The sequence below is a fragment of the Mustelus asterias genome, chromosome 5 (assembly GCF_964213995.1).
Source record: "Mustelus asterias chromosome 5, sMusAst1.hap1.1, whole genome shotgun sequence".
In the NCBI taxonomy this organism is placed as follows: domain Eukaryota; kingdom Metazoa; phylum Chordata; class Chondrichthyes; order Carcharhiniformes; family Triakidae; genus Mustelus; species Mustelus asterias.
The window spans coordinates 86,382,074-86,403,396 of record NC_135805.1 but is presented as its reverse complement, the minus strand read 5'-3'; the positions used below and the strand labels follow the sequence as shown (position 1 = coordinate 86,403,396).

General features: G+C 38.6%; 1 protein-coding gene across 2 annotated transcripts in view; it reads right to left on the bottom strand.

The window, feature by feature from the left end:
- Positions 1 to 319: 319 nt before the first annotated feature.
- The window catches only part of dnajc5ga (DnaJ (Hsp40) homolog, subfamily C, member 5 gamma a), a 40,959-nt gene continuing 19,955 nt past the window's right edge, over positions 320 to 21,323 (bottom strand). Inside the window, exons 3-6 of one of the 2 annotated variants that reach the window (XM_078212963.1) lie at positions 20,629 to 20,842; positions 13,154 to 13,316; positions 4,223 to 4,296; positions 320 to 3,047 (exon numbers count right to left, since the gene is read on the bottom strand). In XM_078212963.1, coding sequence (XP_078069089.1) covers positions 4,229 to 4,296; positions 13,154 to 13,316; positions 20,629 to 20,842 — 445 coding nt within the window. In that variant the 3' untranslated portion in view covers positions 320 to 3,047; positions 4,223 to 4,228. The remainder of the gene's footprint in view (positions 3,048 to 4,222; positions 4,297 to 13,153; positions 13,317 to 20,628; positions 20,843 to 21,323) is intronic. The other variant, XM_078212964.1, reaches the window with a different exon arrangement.

Below are 21,323 nucleotides of genomic sequence, written 5' to 3'. Positions count from 1 at the left end.
CTGAGATTTGTTAGCTGTAAACATGTACTTCAGAAAATGCAAAAGTATGGAAACTTTATGCACAGTAATAAAATGTATACAGTTAAACGAACATTTTAAAAGTTCAGTATAGTAAATGTAGCACACGGGTTCCAGTATTTACAATTAGGTAGTCCAATAAAAATAGTGGCAAATTCTGTCATTTATCAATTATATTGTGTGCATCGACTAAACATACATTTCATGATTCTTGGAAAAGCATTTTCGTTGGCATTTTATTTAGTGACAGCACCCAAACCTATTTTACAGGACTCAACTTTTAATATTACAGTATTTTCTTCACACAGTATCCAAGCAGTAAAGATTTGGTTGCTTCTGATTGTAAATTATGAAAAAAATGGAATAATCTATTACATGTGCACCAAAGCAGCCTGATTACTTTTAAAAGAACAGTGTTAACTTTAATTAATCAATATCCAACACTATGGGTGAAGCTGTAGATTAAAGTTTTGTTCTTTCAGTTTCATTATAAATTACATTGTTTCATTATTTTTAGTGACCATTGTAGAAAAATCCAGAAAGATGTGCAGTTGCAGTAGTCATATAAATGCCATTTGTAAAATCCACCCATGTGGCAAAAGTCATCAGCAAGTGTGCATGAATACCAGCTCAAAAAAATCATGTTCGAGTCAGTGGCTCATTAAAGCAAAATTTTCTCACTTAGTTGCTGCCATGGCATTTTACTGAAATTCACCATTTGTTAAAGGATATCAGAAAGGTTCTCTTAGCGCAACAGTGTTGGGACACCTAAGAAAATAAACAAAATCTTTGAGTGTGGCTTTATTATTAGGTTATAAGGGAAAATACTCTGAAGAGTGAATTAGTTTTGTATTTGTAAATTAAACTACATGGAATTTATTAGATGTCATTAGGTATAGGTTTGGAATTAATAACCATCAACCTTTACTCTGAATCTATCACAGAACTGCAAATACCTGCAATGTCACTGCGTGCCCAACAGCTTGATGTGATGTGCCTAGTGTTTGGATGAAAAAAGTTAGCATGCTTTTCACTTGTGTTAGTTTGCTTTTCACTTCTAGCCTGTACCACTGGCTCGCAGCAATATGAAAAGGAGATCCGAAAGTGCAAATCTCTCCCTGTTAATACATTGCATCTCCATTGGCAAGTATTCTACTGTGCCGCAAGGAGCACTGGGACACTGGCTTCAGAGGAACTTGGATGAAGTTTGCCCTCTAGCCACATTGTGTGCAGGCCCACGGGTGTGGGGCATGCACTGGCACCCATAAACCAAACTCCCAGCTTTGGGAAAATGGTTCCAATGCCTTGTGACTACCTTGGGATAGATGAAGACTAAGGGAATAAACCCTGATTGAAAATCTGGAGTAGAGTCCAAAAGTGAACTGACATCTAACTCTGTCATCTTTCAGACAACTCCTGCAACAACAAGAGTGCCAAACGTAGTGCTTTGCATTCCTTTGGACACATACAAAGTCGACAGGACAACCCTGACTTCTGAGCAGCCCAAGATATCAATAGAATTTTGCCCAAACTTGTACCCTGGAGAAGGACACTCCAGTTTCCCTGAACACAGAGTTGACCACTAAGGTTCAAACCATCATCTCACAAGATGGATGTCTGGCAGAGACTGATAGATTCAATGTCAGGAAATCAAAACTGGATCCATATTTCCCACCTTAAAATTTACTTTGAAAAATATAAAGGAGAAAAATGAGAATGCAATAATACATTAGTCTGAACTAAGAAATTACTTTTCAAAACTTCCAATAATTCAAAATTCTGATGATAGTTAGCAGCACTGGATTCACAGCTAAATGCATTGCAGATCGGAATATCACTCCTCATTTACGATTGAGTGATTCAAATTTTCGGCTAAATTACAGAATTCTTTTTTGAAGTAGTCAAGTGAATCTTACAACTGCAATTCAGCTCATAGCAATACATCCAGAGACTGTGGATTACATCTTCCCACATACATTCCTGATAACTAAATCCACTGAGTCAATAAGTAAATAACCTATTTGGCACAAAACTTCAATCACTAATCAAAAGTGCAGTTTTGTACAGAGTACATTCTTATTAGGTCAAATAGCCATTTTTAAGAAAACCAAAGCTTTATGGAGCTAACTTTTGGTGAATGTGCAGAAGTTTCTCAACTAATGAAACAATAATTCTAATATCACTTAAAACTGATAGGATGTGTCATTCAAATAAAAAACATCAGGCTGGTCAAATAACTGCAAATTCGTCCTGCACTTACACACTTAAAAGCCTCTATACAATGAAGAAACTACTTTCTAATCCATTAAAATTGAAATATTCAATATATCTATTATTCCCAAATTAAATTTGATTTGGCTAACATTTTGCACATGTTTCAGAAAAGGACCAGCTTTGGTAATAAACATAGTAAAAGTGTACTCTGGACCAAAAGACATGTACAATATATACATTTTTCTTCAATCATCAGTGTTTTACTAATAGCTAATGTAGTATTTTGAAAGCCTGAAATCAGTGCAACTTGAATTTACTTACCATTTTTATTCGTTTACCAACTCAGAAATCTGGTTCAATGGAATGAAATATGAAGTTATAAAGATTTCTGTCTGCCACAGACCGAGTACATAGCGATACTTGTTTTTAAAAAGCCTGTAGGGCTAATTAAAAAAAGAAAGCAGCCAAATAACCCTTTTGTTTAAAATAGATTATATCTCACAAGAATGTTTCAGTTGCTCTGTGGTTTGACATAACACAAATGTAGACTGTACAATACATTACAAAACAAATTTACAAGTGTGCTGGTTGACTGTGATGATCATTCAGAAAAAATGGCAAACTATAAGTTACATATATGTTCAGTCAAAATTAATTTTCAGAACCCTGCTCAAATATCCTTGGTTAAATTGAATTTTCGGATCTCTGCTTTTATATATCGATCCTGCAGCCAGATTTTTGGTCAGATGACAGCTAGGTCGTTTCAGATTCCACGGATTCTGATTGTGGTTGAATGATGATCGGGATATTTACACCTAAAGAAGAAAACAAGAAAGTTGATTACTTATGATGCGGTATACCCCCAGCATAAAATGCACAGCAGATGCATTTTTTAAAAATGTATTCATTCACAGGAAGTGGCCGCTGCTGTCTAGGCCAGTATTTATTGCCCGTTCCTAATTGCCCTCGAGAAGGTGGTGGTGAGGCATTGGACAGCTTTAAGATAATCTAAATGGTATACGAGTTCAAAACAAAATCAGAACATGTGTTTAGTAAGGCACTGGATGTGCAACATATCATTTACCATGTAAGCGAGCAATTGTTTGAATGTCAGCATTGGGGCAGTGATTTGAAGCAAGGTCGTAATTGATCAAGCATTTACTTAATTTGCTGTATTCTATGGAAACAATTAAAAAAAATAATAATCATTACACAATCACTGTCAGAATTAGCAATTTTAGAAAAGGGGAGGGAAAGGGAATATTAAGATGCATTTTAAAAATGCTTTTCTTGCCCCCCATACATTGTAAAACATGTAACATACAATGCATTATTTTGAAATGCAGTGTTTAGTTATGTAGGCAACCAGAGACTAAAGGGGGAGTGATAGAGAAGAAACTCTTAAAATATTGGGTGAAGCTGTGAAGATCGGCAAAGCCTCAGGAATAAACCTAGGATTTTATGTTTTTAATCTAAGCATGTGCAGCCATTGCATTCTCCAGCATCCTTGGCTTTGGGTATGACTTGAATGGAAAATGCTTAAAATATAACCCTTAAAATAAGCTCAATTTGCATTGATTGATCAGCTCTGTTATTTGAAATGTTAATACGTTAATCCAAACGGAACATAATACACCATCCAGCCCTAAGTACTTAGGCTTCCAATAGGCATTCAACAACATTAAATGGAAAGCAAGCAAAACCTGAGGCCTTTGAAAATATACATGGGACACTTCTGATTTGAGCCTCAAGAGAATATGTAACATCAGGGAAGGTTCTGATGAAGATTGTTGTGTTATTTGAAACAGTTAACATGGCATAAACAGGAATAACTATTCTGATTATAAAATGATTAGTAAGATAGACTGCAAACAATCAAAGCTGATGGAGCGGTTTTTCAAGAAATTTTATGATCTATGCAGCAATCATTAGTTTGCAAGCTTGAGGACATTAGTGATGACAAGAAGTCAAAACCCTCAAATTCTCTTACAAGTATTTACAGTTGTTTTTCATCAGCATTTTCTGGGGCTGAACTAGGTGCTGGTTGGGCGATAACAGCCTTCCCTAATGAAAAAGCAACAAGAAAATTCTTAGAAAAATGTTACTGCTTGTTAATTATTCAATACTCTGAAATGCTTTAATGATCAAGTAATTTTGCATCCATACAACGGTTAGCATATGGGAACATGCTAGGTGTGTATCCTGTGTCATTGGGAGACACAGCTGCTACCGGGGGTAAAAAATGAAAGGTTTTAGATTAATTTGTCAATGCACTCTGTGTGGTGTGGGGAATGTCAGCATGTCTCCTAAATGTGAGGGAACCAGAACAGAAACTCCGAGCCAAACTAGACCCCAACAATTTTTCTATTTTTGGTATTGTGAGGATAGGATGTTTCATTCCAGGCGAGATTCAACTGACAAGCCAGGGAGCTTTTTAATCAAAAAAGTATTATTTAGCCACATAGTTTAACAAATGAATTAGCTTAATCTTCAACAACTGAAAATGACAATATACAATGCTCGACTGCTATGAGTTCCAAGCAAGCAAAAATTTCCCTTAGATTTCAACTTCTCTTTATAACTTTATAAGCAAAACACAGGTGTACTTGCTTGTACAAGTTTTAGCTCTAACAACCAGTTTCACATGCTAATTATCATATTGTAAACTTAATGAAATGCATTTTGGAAAAATCACAAAGCTAATGCCACTTCACTTTACCACTTATTTATAGAACTGGTCTATATTAATGATTTTTGTGTACTGAATTTACATGTGATAAAACAAAAAAAAACAGGATCAGTCCAACTGACAGTGGTGTGAATGTTTATACAGATTGCATGTACCAACCCCTTTTGTCTAGTTCTGTAGACTACTCACTCTTGCTTCACTGCGCATATATACACACATATATATATAAAAATCCCTTCTCAATGGTTTCATAGCAAAAGAAAATCTTATTAACAGCATATATATCTAAATACATTATATATGGAAATATATATTGTATTATAAAACACACAAAGTGAATTCATTAGATTGCTTTCAAGTTGCAAGGTATACGTAGAAAAGAGCCATTCTTCAGTGCTAAGAGTGGTAGAAACGTAATGGGGTTTATACCATTGAAGAGGAAAGTTTAAGCAAAATAGATGGCCAGGGATAGGTAGCTCAGGAGAGATTTCACAAAGATGTCACAAACATGACATAAAAGGAGTGGTAATGATAAGTGTTAAAGACTAAGGCAGATGTTAATAGTAGCATAAAGGTCAGTTAGCAGAACATGTTAATAGAAGAACAAGGGTCAGCGCTCTCTGAAAGCAAAACATGAGAACAAGCTACAGACAAATGGAGGAGAGAGTTCATTGTCTCACGTTGTTGAACTCAATGCTAAGTCCAAAAGACCGTAAAGTGCCTAATCGGATGATAAGGTGCTGTTCCTCCAGTTTGCATTGGGCTTCACTGGAACATTGCAGGTATGAGGTGGTGTAATAAATATTGGTAAACAGCCTATCACCAGAAATAGAGACAGGGAAGTCCAGGAAGGGAAGGGTCAGTGAATGACCATTGTGAAGGTGTGAGGGGTGGAAATTGGAAGCAAAATTGATGATTTTTTTTTCCAGGTTCAAAGGAAAACACAGAGCAGCAACAATACAGTCTAAGAGTTGGGAGAGGGTGTCTGCGGATGACTGGAACAAGGAATATTCCACAAACACCACAAAAAGACAAGGCATAACTGGGCTCATGTGGGCAGCCCTGGTCAAACCTTCTTTTTGGAGAAGTGAGACAAGTTAAAGGGGAAATTGTTCAATGAGAGAACAAGTTCAGCCAGAGGAGGATGGGGGTTGTTCAGGCCTCTATTCAGGAGAGCCCTCATATTGTTCTGGTGGGTGACAGAGGTGTAGAGGAATTGAATGTTCATAATGAAGAGGCGGCTGGAAAATGCTATTGGAATTTGCCTCTGGACACGTCTCAGGAAAAATGCACAACGTTGTGGAAGGTAGCATCACTGGAACAGATGTGACAGAAGCAAATTAATAGCTTCCAGTTTCCTGGTCCTAATCTCCTCTTCACTGTGAATGTTCAATCCATCTCCCACCAGGATAGTCTGAGGGCTCTCTTTTTCCCCAAATAGAGGCCTAAACAATCCCCAGCCAGTCATTTTGACTGATCTAATTTAATTTTTCTTTTACTCTGTAAGCAAATGGGTTTTAAGTGGGTTAAAATCTTGCCCGCTATGTCCAGAGCACAATTGTACAAAAAGTAAAAGGTAGACTACATAGAAAAATGCACATGGTGCCATTACTTTTGGGATTTGTCCAGACATGTGAAATCCAATAAGACTATTCTTTCTCCATAGCTCTTTGAATTTGTTCCCTTCAAATATTTTTTTGATCATCATTCTCTATAAAAGTAGTCCCTCATCCATGGCAACATTCTAACTAACCACTTCTGTATCCTTGCTAAGGCCTTGATATCTTTTCTAAAATATAGCACCCAGAATTAAACCAAATGAATGCTAAGGCCTAACAAGATATTTTTGAATGCTTAAATTGAATCTGCCTCCTTCACACCCACAGGCCGTGCATTCCAAACCCTAACTACTTACTACTCATATCACTTTTGCTTCTTTTACTAATTAATTTAGATCTGTGTCCTTTCATTCTTGATCCTTTCACGAGTGGGAACAGTTTCTCCCTAACTATGCGTCCAGAGTGCTCATGATTTTGAAGTAGCTCTATTAAATCTCCTCTCAGCCTTCTTTTCTCTAGGCAAAACAGTTCTAACTTCCCCCATCTATCTTCATAACTGAACTTCCTCATCCCCAGAACAATACCTACGAATCATTTCTGCATCACCTCTAATGCTTTCACATCCTTCCTAAGTGCAGCACCCAACGCAGGACGCAAAATTATAGTGGAAGCAAAACTAATACTTGTGCTACGGGCGGCACGGTAGCACAGTGGTTAGCACTGCTGCTTCACAGCTCCAGGGACCTGGGTTCGATTCCCGGCTTGGGTCACTGTCTGTGTGGAGTTTGCACATTGTCCTCGTGTCTGCGTGGGTTTCCTCCGGGTGCTCCGGTTTCCTCCCACAGTCCAAAGATGTGCGGGTTAGGTTGATTGGCCATGCTAAAATTGCCCCTTAGTCCCGAGATGCGTAGGTTAGAGGGATTAGTGGGTAAAATATGTAGGGATATGGGGGTAGGGCCTGGGTGGGATTGTGGTCGGTGCAGACTCGATGGGCCGAAAGGCCTCTTTCTGTACTGTAGGGTTTCTATGATTCTATAATAACTTCTACAAAGTTAACATAACCCCCTTGCTCTTGTATTCTATGCTATTATTTAAACCCTTGTATGATTTATTTACTGCTCTCTCAAATCATCCTGCCTCCTTCAATTATTTATGTACATATACACCCATACCCTTCTGCTCTTTCACCCCCTTTATTGCATCCTTTACTTGAGAATATCTCTCCATATTCTTTCTTCCAAAATAAATTACTTCACATCTCTGCATTGAACTTCATTGGTCACCCGTCCACCCATTCCACCAACTTGTCTGTCCCCTTTGAAGTTCTACGCTAGCCTCCTCACAGTTCACAAGGCTTCTGAGTTCTGTTCTATCCACAAGTTTTGAAATTGTGCCCTGTACACTAAGGTCTAGGTCAGTGGTGGGCAACATGCGGCCCATCAGGATTCTGAGTGCTGCCCAGAGAATTGCCACATTCCACTGGTTTCCATCCACAACAGTGCAGAAGAGGCCCATTATGTCTTAACCGATGCATGAAGGGCCCTGACCTTAATCACACTTGCCAGCACTTGGCCCATAGCCTTGAATGTTATGCCGTGCCAAGAACTCATCTAGGTACTTTACGTATGTGAGGCATCCCGCCTCCACCACCCTCCTAGGTAGTGCATTCCAGACCGTCAGCACCTTCTGATTAAACATGTTTTTCCTCAAATCCCCCCTAAACCTCCCACCACTCATTTTTAAACTTGTGTCCCCTCATAACTGACCCTTCAACTAACGGAAACAGCTGCTCCCCATCCACCCTGTCCATGCCCCTCATAACCTTGAACACCTCAATCAGGCCTCAGTCTTCCCTGCTCCAGAGAAAACAACTCAAGCCAATCCAACCGTCTTTATAGCTTAAATGTTCCATCCCAGGCAACATCCTGGTGAATCTCCTCTGCACCTACTCCAGTGCGTTCACGTCCTTCCTATAATGTTGCGACCAGAACTGCACACAGTACTCCAGCTGTGGCCTCACCAAAGTTCTATACAACTCCATCATGATCTCCCTGCTTTTGTAATCTATACCCCGATTGATAAAGGAGAGTGCGCCATATGCCTTTTTCCACCATCCTATTTCCCTGCCTTCCCGCCTTCAGAGATCTCTGGACAAACATGCCAAGGTCCCTTTGTTCCACAGAACTTCCTAGTGTCAGACCTTTCATAGTGTACTTCCTTGTCAAATTACTCCTTCCAAAGTGCATCACCTCACACCTCAGGGTTAAATTCCATCTGCCACTTATCCGTCCATTTGACCATTTCGTCTATATCTTCCTGTAACCCAAGACACTCCGTCTCACTGTTAACCACCCGGCCAATCTTCATGTCATTGGCAAACTTACTGATCCTACCCCCCCACATAGGCATCTATTATCATTTATAAAAATGACAAACAATAACGGGCCCAGCCTGAATCCCTGTGGTACACCACTGGTCACTGGCCTTCAGTCACTAAAGCCACTAATGGCATGACTGAAGTGATTCACATGTAAACCAAGAGCAAATGAAGTGAGGTGCATGCTGACTGCAGTCAATGTTGACAGTGAAAGAAATGCACGCTCCCTCTGTGTCCAATCAAGCGTAAATATGTTTGCTTTTACCGCTTGAAGTTGATGCCAGTTCTATTACTATATGAATGATGAAGCATTTTCTAAAATTGGTTATTGAGCATTTTCTAAAATTGGTTAAGAAATATTCAACGTGCATTAAATGTATTCAATCTTATTCATAGGGCCATAGGTATTGAGCATGCCTGACTTCAAGCTTGCTGTCCACTGAGATGAAAGAGAGCTGCTCATGCAGCCCGCTCGCTAGCTTAGGTTGCTCATCACTGATCTAGGTCATTAATATATGATGTTTAGGTGTCACTGTGTAGACCAGCATTTATTGCCCATCCCAAGATACCCTTGAGAAGGTGGTGATGAGCTGCCTTCTTGAACTGTTGCATCATTATCTGTAGCAATCACTGCATGTGGTAGCAAGCACCGTGTAAAGAAACTCATACTGAATTCTTTATTTGATTGGTCAGTGACTCATTCATGCTGCCATTAAAATGGAATTGGGTAGATTTTTGTAATCCAAAAGTATTCAGGGCAAAAAGTGGTACATTGAATGACGGATCAGGTTTGAGGAGTAGAACGGCCTACCCCTTCTATTATGTTCCAAGAAATAATGGCTCCTTATTCCTCCTCCAAGAATGAATCTTTCACTGAGCAGTCCTCAGCATTAAGGTATACTCCCTCCCTATTTGGTATCAGTTGCAAATTTCAAAGGGTGGAGCAATGGGAAATTATTCAGTAGATAATTGGAATTCCACACAACTTATTTCATGAGCAACAGTACTCCCAGCACAGATTCATGTGGAACACCACCTTCCACTTGTTTGAGAAACTTCACTTAGCTCCGACCTTTTGATTTTGTAGATCGTTTGTGATCTAACCTGCAATGGCTTTGTATTGCATGTTAAATGCATTAATTGAACACAATTTAAATTACTGGACCCCCTCATGATGAAAGTTAGTACATCAAGGTATCGCAACTCTGATTAGATCTTGCAATATGAAGGAAAATTTTGCTAGTTATATCTTACACAAAAACAGCCAAAGATTTAAATTTTAAGGGAATTTGATGAGGTTAACCACGATAAAGTATCTTTAAAACTGGTAAATATTTAGTAAGTGGTTGAGTAAGCCATGATACACACTAGTGAACTTGACCATATCTCCAAGAATGTACCACTTTTGAATTACAATGAAACTGTACAATATTAACTGGGAAGTATCCAATCGATCATGCCCGTCTGAAGCACCTCCATAAAGAGTGAAGTGTAGGGAGTAAAGTTCTACTTGCCCATCTCAAAATGTTGGCGATTATTCTAATTTTGCCAATCAGAAGCGGTTTGTCAATCAGTGATAGGAAACAGCATCAAGTGAAATATTTAGTTATTTAAATTTTTTCAATATTTTCCACCCTATAAAAGGACAGTTATAAATTATAGTGCTGCGCAAATTGTTTACTGATGTGGCAGAGCGTGGCTATTTAAGAGGACTTTACTTGCCTCAGGCGAATGTACAGGATGGTGTACTGGGAACCCACTTGTTGGCACCGACTCAAAAAGCAATTTAGAATAAAGCTCACTTTCTCAAATTCAACAAAAAAACTGAAAACAAACATTTCCTGCACAAAAGAGTAAATATACAATACTAACTTTTTTATTCATTCATGAGTGTCACTGGCAAGGCCAGCACTAATTGCCCATTCCTAATTGGCCTTGAGTGGCTTTCCAGGCCATTTCAGAGAGTATTTTAAGAATCAACCACATCACCATGAGTCTGGAGTCACATGTAGGCCAGACCAGTAAGGGCAACAGATTCTCTTCCCTTAAGGGCATTAGTGGACCAAATAGGTTTTTACAACAATCAACAATAGCTTCATGGTCCCCGGAGCCTTACTATGGGTCACTGGATTACTGGTCCAGTGACAATACTACTGCACCACCACCTCCCCAATAAATCTGAGTTTGTACTTAGTAATCAAAGAGCCAAAGCTTTGTTCAAATTACTTCTAAATCAAAATTGAGATATTTGATAGAGTGAAGAAATATTTTTGGGCAGTTTAATTCACTGAAATTGTACTACCTCTTTCCTATAATGCAATGGGATACAATATACATGTTTAACAATTTAAACAAAGCATTAGATCAAATCAAGTAAAAAATTTAAAAACTAAAACCTGGAGTTTGAGGTTACAATCTTTAGGATTACGATTTTGTGATGATGCTAAATTTGACTCAGATCATATGTCCAAATGATCCACGAGCACTCAAATTGATATACCTAATAACTGTTGCTCTCAAAATCTGGTCTATATGCAAATAACATTTTAAACTACTACACTGTGCTACCTTTTGAAGGATTTAGTCTTGTATCATAGAAATTAAACCCCAATGAAGCAATTTATATTTGAGTAAACATTCGTACTTTTCCATAAATGAGGAAATTAAAAATACACAATTTTGAAAGAGTGTATGTACTAAATTAGAAAAATGTCAGAAGAGGGAATAATTAAATTCCACCATTCTACATTAGATTCTTGCTATATAAGGCATGAGTTATACATCTCAATTGTTATAGCAAGACCTGTTATGATTCTCAGTGGCTGTGTTCAAAGATTAAAATAAATTTAAATAAAATCTGTACTTTATTGGTCTCTATAGCATGTTTGTTTCTTGACCAAATACTTGAAACTAAAAAAATGGGGCTAAACAATTGAAGTTTAGAAACAATTTTGCACAAATCACAGTGCCATTTATTATTTGACAAATATACTGAAACACACAGCACTACAAAGTCAGAGTGTCTCTATCCATGGAAAAGTGCAACAATAATTGCTCAAACAATTGTCTTAGCCAATTATAACAATCGAGATTTTCCAACTGTCAAGTTTAGGAACTCTGATACAAGGACAATTTGGGACTAAGAAAAGATGGAACATAATTATTCCCTCTTTTAACTTCATCCCATATTATACTGACACTGGGTGGCAAAAATGAAACCTGAAAGGTTTGTGACAATGTTACACTAAGACACCAATATTCAAAAACATAATTCCAACAATGAACGCACTAAAACGTATTCAACTAAATGGAGTGACAAAATGTTTCTTTGAGACTTTTTCCAAGTAGGAATTGTGCAACTTTTTCCAAGTAGGAATTGTGCAACTTTTCCTTGATTGGTCATCTTCAATTATCTTGACAACACTGGGGTTCCATCAACAGATTATTCCTTGCTCCAGTTTTCTATCGTTACTCATCTCCCTCATCAAACTTGGTTCTTCGCCACTAACAAGGGCTCATTCAACAGCGGCTAGTGGTGATAACATTGCTTTCAATTCTTCCCAGCTAACATTATTCCAATAAATATCAACTATTTTATTTTAGAATGATTGCACATCTAATGCTAACTGCTAGCAATGAAAAGCAATTTTACCACATGCTTTTCAACAAATTCCATCAAGAAACATGTTGTCACATTGAGAATATTCTATCCCATTATTGACAATATCAAACAATCTTTGATGCTATTTCTACTTTTAACAAAAGCACCCAAAAATCCAGCAGTCAACAATATAAAGTTTTCATTTGGGTGCAATGTTATACAGTATCAAACTCTTATCACAGTTAGCAACAGAAAGCGGAATTTATTCTTATACTTGTGTTACATTTAAGAGGTATACTACACAAAATTCTGGGAACATATGTACATTTCAGAAAAACATTGTCATCTTGAATCACAAAAATGACAGAATCTACAAAACTCTTGACATTCGGTAGGTTTAAAGCACCAGTTGTGTATGAACATTTCCAGAACTTGAATCATAGGACTTTATACTTTCAAAGACTGATTAATGAACCTGATCATTACATGTACTGAGCTTACATGTACTATTTACAGCTCAGCAATGCTGGATAAAGATGACCGGTTGGCTAACTTTTCCAAATGATTCATTTGGTGGTGTCCTTTGAAGAGTCTTTTTGGCAAATTTCAATTTGGTGTAAATAGTTTACATTGTAAATTTTAACGGGAAATAAAGCTTCACAGCTAACAAATAGTGACCATTTGCACAGACTTACCACCGTCACCACCTTGCTCTGCTCTAATCTGTGCCTCTAAATCTTCAGGATTGATAACATCATAATCTTCCATTTCTCCTGAAGGCTTGCATTTTCCACAACAGAAGCAACAGCAACAGCAGCAGCAGCATCCAGTGAAAATGCCACAGCATATAACAAGAGCCTGCCACATAATGAAAAAAAGATTGTTAAAAATGTAGGGAAATAGCTTATTATGGGCTATGACATTAAAAAGCAAATAGAGTAACAGAACTACTTTTAAATCCATCACCTGACTTTAATTAAAAATTTATGAAGAGCCCGCTGAGATCAATGAGATTATCTCAGTTCAAAGTCCTTCAATCAAATGTCAGAACTCATAGCAAAAAGCCACAGAGCTCTGCCACATTTAAGATCATGGAGTTTTTTTTCACTTGAATCTCAGTTGAAGCATTTCAATTTTAGGTAACTTTTCATCTTAAAACTATACACGTTCAAAATGAAATTACTTACATTAAAAGATTATTGTACCAATTTAAACTGTGAACCCACTGTGTACACTTAACAACACCATTTCAGACAACAGAAAAATGCAGAGCATAAACCTCTGCAATGTGGTTTTGCAAGGTCACAATTAAAAACTGCTCAAACATTTTAGTTTCCTGCAATCTGGAACAAGTTCATTGCAATGTAAAAGGAAGAACTGGAAAGTGGTTGGAGAGCAGGAAGCCCCCATCCTCTTCCTGCTCGCCAACCACCATCCTCATCAATATATTTACTTGGCACTTTAAAAATTTGAACACACAATGGATTAATTGTAAATCGTCATTGGATATCATGATGGACAAAATCTACAGTGGTCCACAAAACATACGAGTCCTACCAGAGGGTCAAATCTGTATCCAAAATGTACTGAGCAATTGCTCAGACCTATCCCAAATCCAAATAGTCATATTTGATGAATTGTGTGCGAATGGACAGTGCAACAAGGAAGGTAGGTATTTTCTTGAGGCTGGGGAGAATGTTGCAAAAAGTGTTTACATAATAGCAAAACAAAGTACTTCTAGGGATTTATATTTGTATGGGTAAACATTAGAAATACGGTAGAGGTTTAAGTGGGTTTAATTTAATGTTTGTGTGTCTGAAAGGGTAAAACCTAGAGTTAAGATTCATGCTGGGCAAAGGTGTGTGTGTGTGTGTGTGGGGATTGGTTAAGTTCCAAATGTGATTCTATTGTTAGAGGGGGAAGAGTGGATGCTTAGCAACAGGGGGCCTTGGAAGATAGAAAAGCTTTTAAAAGTTTAGTTTCCGCTGGATATATTGAAGACAGACACCAGGGAGTGAACATCTCACAACTCTGCCAGGAGAAAGACGAGACAAGACTGGAGCTGCAAAGAGGTAGGTTGCCCAAAGCACCAGCTACATTCCAGGTAACCAGGAAATTGGGACAGAAATAATGTTTTAAGATGACTGAAGTTAAGAGAACAGGGACCAAGATATTGTTCAGAAAAATTTAAGGAAGAGTGCACAAAGTATTCTGTGTTAAAGAGACAATTGCAGTAACCAGATTTAAAGTGGGAAAGTGGACTTCAGAGGTAAATCAAAAACTTGATGCCATTTTAATAAGAGTCTGGTAATTGAGAGTTAAAGCAATTGTGAACAGTTTGTATAGCAATCAAGACAAAGAAATCCTCAAAAGGCGATGGTGTAAAACCTGGATACCAGTTTCTCTGTTAAAAGTGCAGCAGCGACTTTCCTTAAAAGTGTAATTTGGAAAACCGGGACTGGATTTCGGAATGCAAACTGCTAAGGGAAAGTTAGGAGCGGAGTTTGGAAACTCTCGTGCGAAAATCATCTGGGGAAATTCTGAGAAATCCACAGACAGTAATTTGGGTCCAGAAGGAATTACAATCACTCACTTACAAGTCTGGCTCAAAAATTACAAAGGAAGTAGGAGCTCTGTTGGCAAGAAACAATGTGCAAGTGGTTGTGTAATGTCACATAAATATTACATTAAAACATTGTACATTACAACACTGTACACAAGTACAAAGCATGGAAACATTTAAATCTAGTCATTATCAGTTATGTATATAAAAACATTGACAAGAACCAAAGAAGAGCAGTGGTAAGATATTTTGGGATAAGTTAGCTGTACTAAACAAATGGGATATTTTTAATGGAGGATAATATGTAATTAAGAGCAGAGATGTCATAAAATGATTATATCATCTTCTGTGAACAGCTTCATTTCCAAAATGATTCAGATCTAGCCAAATGAGAAACCCTGGATTACAAAAGGACTTGAAAGTAATAACGATGGAAAACAAATTGCATTTAATGTAGGGAATCAAGAAAAACTTGAACTGAAAATCAAAGCCAGGAAGGAAATTCAGAATGCGAAAGGTGTGTCTACAGATAGGCTGCATAACTGGTTTTGGACAGATATGCATGGCAGGTTTTGCATTGAAAGAAAAATAACCCCTTTTTGGCTGCAAATAATCCTCATGATGTTGTGAATGATTTTTTTTAAGCTAGTTTGGAAATGATGAATTTAAAGAAAATATCATTCTGTACTTCATGAATTAGAAGGATCTTGTGTTATAATCAACAAATGGGAGGTGGAGAACCAATACAAGCGAGTGAATCCATGGGAAGCATGCGGAAAATAATTAAGGTGTGTGCTCATCAGTTGACAGTTCTTTTCCTACAGTATTTCAGAAATTATTTCGCATATATACTGTTTCTTGCTGTTGGAAATCAGGCACTATTGTCCTAGTTGCTAAGAACTCGCAAACTGCTGAGCTGAATGATTACAGACCAGTTGCTCTTACACCATTAATCATGATGTGTTTCAAGTACATTTTGTCAAAATGTCTTTCAGATCCTCTTGTTCCACATATCGATCTGTTAGAGTTTGCCTATCAACCTCATCAGTAGAAGATGATGTTCTAACCTTGGTGCATCTGATCCAACAGCACACGGATAATTAAGCAATTATGCTTGCGTTACCTTTATTGATTCCTCTTCAGCTTTTAATACTATGCAACCATTCAAGCTTATTGAACAACTGAAAAACCTTGATGTCAATCCTATTCTTCTAGTTTGGATCAGTGATTTCCTTCACAACAGGACCCAACAGGTGTTTAGTTTCTGGGATTTAGTCAGAGCCCACGGTAAGAAATCTCCTCAGGGCCGTGTATTTTCACTTTTATATTCTAACATTCATTTGTATAAGGGACGAAAAGCAATGACACAACAATCCTTAAGCATGTTGATAATATGGTACTTGTGGGTCTCATAGGAGAAGCTTGTAAAATGGTGATAACAATTCTCTTAAATGGAATCAAAACTGGAAGAACGAGTTATAGACTTCTGGAAACAAAAGCTAGCAATACTGTTCCCATTAAGATTTATGATGAGAACATTGCAATGGTTACTAACTACAAGTATTATAGGTATTAAAAAGTTCTTGAATTGGATCAGTGTATAGATGTGGTGGCCAAGGGACATACATGATTACATTAGCTCAGAAAATTAAAATCCTTTCAGTAGATCCCACAGAAACTCTTCTGTGTGCCAATAGTTGAGAGTATTATCCATTTGGATGTCTCTCCGAGTACTGTTGTTTAAGGGCACAGAGATAATGAATCAGGCTGGAATAGTATTTGAACAGTATTTTGAATGTATTTTGAAGCTTTTCTTGACGAAATCTACTCTCAAAGAATTTCGACATAGGAGAATCATGAGCAATCAGAGTCACCCTATGCCTCAGTATTACCGCTGATCTCATTCAGGGCAAAGGCTACAATCCCTCAGTTGCAGAAACAAAATCAGACCTTGAGCTCATTTATGCCCTTCTAGAACCATAGAAAATTACAGCTCAGAAACAGACCTTTTGGCCCTTCTTGTCTGTGCCGAACCATTTTTTGCCTAGTCCCACTGACCTGCACTTGGACCATATCCCTCCACACCCCTCTCATCCATGAACCCGTCCAAGTTTTTCTTAAATGTTAAAAGTGACCCCGCATTTACCACTTTATCCGGCAGCTCATTCCACACTCCCACCACACTCTGCGTGAAGAAGCCCCCCCCCCCTCTAATATTCCCTTTAAACTTTTTTCCTTTCACCCTTAACCCATGCCCTCTGGTTTTTTTTCTCCCCTAGCCTCAGTGGAAAAAGCCTGCTTGCATTCACTCTATCTATACCCATCAAAATCTTATACACCTCTATCAAATCTCCCCTCATTCTTCTACGCTCCAGGGAATAAAGTCCCAACCTATTCAATCTCTCTCTGTAACTCAGCTTCTCAAGTCCCGGCAACATCCTTGTGAACCTTCTCTGCACTCTTTCAACCTTATTTACATTCTTCCTGTAACTAGGTGACTAAAACTGTCACACAATACTCGAAATTCAAACTCACCAATTCCTTATATAACCTTGTAAGAAGTTTAACAACACCAGGTTAAAGTCCAACAGGTTTATTTGGTAGCAAAAGCCACACAAGCTTTCGGAGCTGCAAGCCCCTTCTTCAGGTGAGTGGGAATTCTGTTCACAAACAGAGCATATAAAGACACAACCTCAATTTACATGAATAATGGTTGGAATGCGAATACTTACAACTAATCAAGTCTTTAAGAAACAAAACAATGTGAGTGGAGAGAGCATCAAGACAGGCTAAAAAGATGTGTATTGTCTCCAGACAAGACAGCCAGTGAAACTCTGTGGGGGTTACAAATAGTGTGCCATGAACCCAATATCCCGGTTGAGGCCGTCCTCATGTGTGCGGAACTTGGCTATCAGTTTCTGCTCAGCGACTCTGCGCCGTCGTGTGTCGCGAAGGCCGCCTTGGAGAACGCATGGTACATTGGGGAAACTATGCAGACGCTGCGACAACGGATGAATGAACACCGCTCAACAATCACCAGGCAAGACTGTTCTCTTCCTGTTGGGGAGCACTTCAGCGGTCACGGGCATTCGGCCTCTGATATTCGGGTAAGCGTTCTCCAAGGCGGCCTTCGCGACACACGACGGCGCAGAGTCGCTGAGCAGAAACTGATAGCCAAGTTCCGCACACACGAGGACGGCCTCAACCGGGATATTGGGTTCATGGCACACTATTTGTAACCCCCACAGAGTTTCACTGGCTGTCTTGTCTGGAGACAATACACATCTTTTTAGCCTGTCTTGATGCTCTCTCCACTCACATTGTTTTGTTTCTTAAAGACTTGATTCGCTCTAAGTATTCGCATTCCAACCATTATTCATGTAAATTGAGGTTGTGTCTTTATATGCTCTGTTTGTGAACAGAATTCCCACTCACCTGAAGAAGGGGCTTGCAGCTCCGAAAGCTTGTGTGGCTTTTGCTACCAAATAAACCTGTTGGACTTTAACCTGGTGTTGTTAAACTTCTTACTGTGTTTACCCCAGTCCAATGCCGGCATCTCCACATCATTATATAACCTTACCATAACACTCCAGCTTTTATACTCAATACTCCGATTTATAAAGGCCAATGTACCAAAGGCACTCTTTACGACCCTATCCACCTGTGACGTCACTTTTAGGGAATTCTGTACCTGTATTCCCAGATCCCTCTGTTCAACTGCACTCTTCAGAGTCCTACCATTTACCCTGTACGTTCTACTTTGGTTTGTCCTTCCAAAGTGCAATATCTCACACTTGTCTGCGTTAAATTCCATTTGCCATTTTTCAGCCCATTTTTCTAGTTGGTCCAAATCCCTCTGCAAGCTTTGAAAACCTTCCTCACTGTCCACTACACCTCCAATCTATGTATCATCAGCAAATTTGCTGATCCAATTTACCACATCATCATCCAGATCATTGACATAGATGACAAACAACAATGGACCCAACACCGATCCCTGCGGCACACCACTAGTCACAGGCCTCCACTCAGAGAAGCAATCCTCCATAACCACTCTCTGGCTTCTTCCATTGAGCCAGTGTCTAATCCAATTTACTACCTCCCCATGTATACCCAGCGACTGAACCTTCCTAACTAACCTCCCATGAGGGAACTTGTCAAAAGCCTTGCTGAAATCCACTGCCTTCCCTTCATCCACTTTCCTGGTAACCTCCTCGAAAAACTCTAATAGATTGGTCAAACATGACCTATCACGCACAAAGCCATGTTGACTCTCCCTAATAAGTCCCTGTCTATCCAAATATTTGTAGATCCTATCCCTTATCACACCTTCCAACAGCTTGCCCACCACCGACGTCAAACTTACTGGCCTATAATTTCCCGGATTTCTTTTGGAACCTTTTTTAAACAACAGAACAACATGAGCCACCCTCCAATCATCCGGCACCTCCCCCGTGAATACTGACATTTTAAATATGTCTGCCAGGGCCCCTGCAAGTTCAACACTAGCTTCCCTCAAGGTCCGTGGGAATACCCTGTCCGGTCCTGGGGATTTATCCACTCTGATTTGCCTCAAGACAGGAAGCACCTCCTCCCCTTTAATCTGTAAAGGTTCCATGACCTCCCTACCTGTTTGCCCTATTTCCGTAGACTCCATGCCCGTTTCCTCAGTAAATACGGATGCAAAAAAACCATTTAGTATCTCCCCCATCTCTTTTGGTTCCATGCACAGTCTACCACTCTGGTCTTCAAGAGGACCAATTTTATCCCTCACTATCCTTTTGCTCCTAACATACTTATAGAAGCTCTTTGGATTTTCCTTCACTTTGTCTGCCAAAGCAACCTCATGTCTTCTTTTAGCCCTCCTGATTTCCCTCTTAAGTAGCTTCTTGCACTTTTTATACTCCTCGAGCATCTGATGTGTTCCTTGCTGCCTGCACATTTCATACAACTCTCTCTTCCCCTTAATCAGTGTTATAATCTCCCTCGAGAACCAAGGTTCCTTATTCCTATTTACTTTGCCTTTTATCCTGACAGGAACATACAAACTCTGCACTCTCAAAATTTCTCCTTTGAAGGCCTCCCACTTTCCATTTACATTCTTACCAGAGAACAGCCTGTGCCAATCCACACTTCCCAGATTCCTTCTCATTTCATCAAATTCTCTAAGAATTTTTACCATAAGTTTGATAGATGGATGAGGATACGCACTTACGGTGGGGCTCTATTTTAATGAATTGGAATAGTTTTCAAATACAAATTTTTATTTCTAGATTTCCAGAATTTTAAAGAAATAAACAATGTACCCAAAATGAATTTCTGCACAGACAATAAAAGTGAAATTGAATACCGATCAGAAACATTAGGTACACATTGACGTACTCCAAAAACTATTCATGGTATTGGATCAATAGCGGAGCCAGCTTTAAGGTATTTTTCATTTTGATGCAGCAAATCAAACAAAAACTGGTGACAAACATCTGAATAGTATGAACAGAAACACAATCAGCTGCACCATTTTACATTAGCAAAGGATTTATAGAAACATTAAAAAAATTTAAGATGCAGATAATTCAACCGTCATAGATTTAAAAAAATTAAACTCACCTTAAACCAACATTTGTTCATCAAAAAGTAGTATTTGACGCTCTCTTCTCCAAACTGCTCCGCCACATACAGTCCCATTGAGCCATACTCATCATAGATGCGTTTCTTATTATCATCGTTCAGAATAGCATTTGCATTGTTTATTTCCTTAAACTTCTCTGATGCATCAGGATTGTCTGGATTTTTGTCTGGGTGATATTTGAGGGCAAGTTTTCTGGTTGGAAAACAAAACGATTAAAACTTGAAAGACTACCAAGACTATAAACTGGCCCCAGACGCTGCTGGAGGCGAACTGTTCTTGTGCTAGGGATGTTGCAAAAAATAATTTTTAAAATGCTAGAAATACTCAAGTGGTCAAGAGGTATTTGTGGAGAGAAAAACACATTTCTACCGCCACAGGTCCTGCCTGATGTGCTGAGCATTTCCAATACATTCTGATTTGATTCAAATTTCCAGTATTCACAGAATTTTGTTTTGTATTAGTGTCTGATTAAAAATAAACTGGTAATTAAATCAGCTTCTTTAACCATATAACTACCAGAACAGCAACCTCATTCTTAATAGGTACTGCACAATCATAAAGTTATATTTTACATTGTAAACCTGGATCACAAGCCAGGTCACAGCACTAGTGTCTTTAACTCTGCATGTGGGCCAAGTACCAGCATTAAAATTAAATATATTTCGATGGTGGT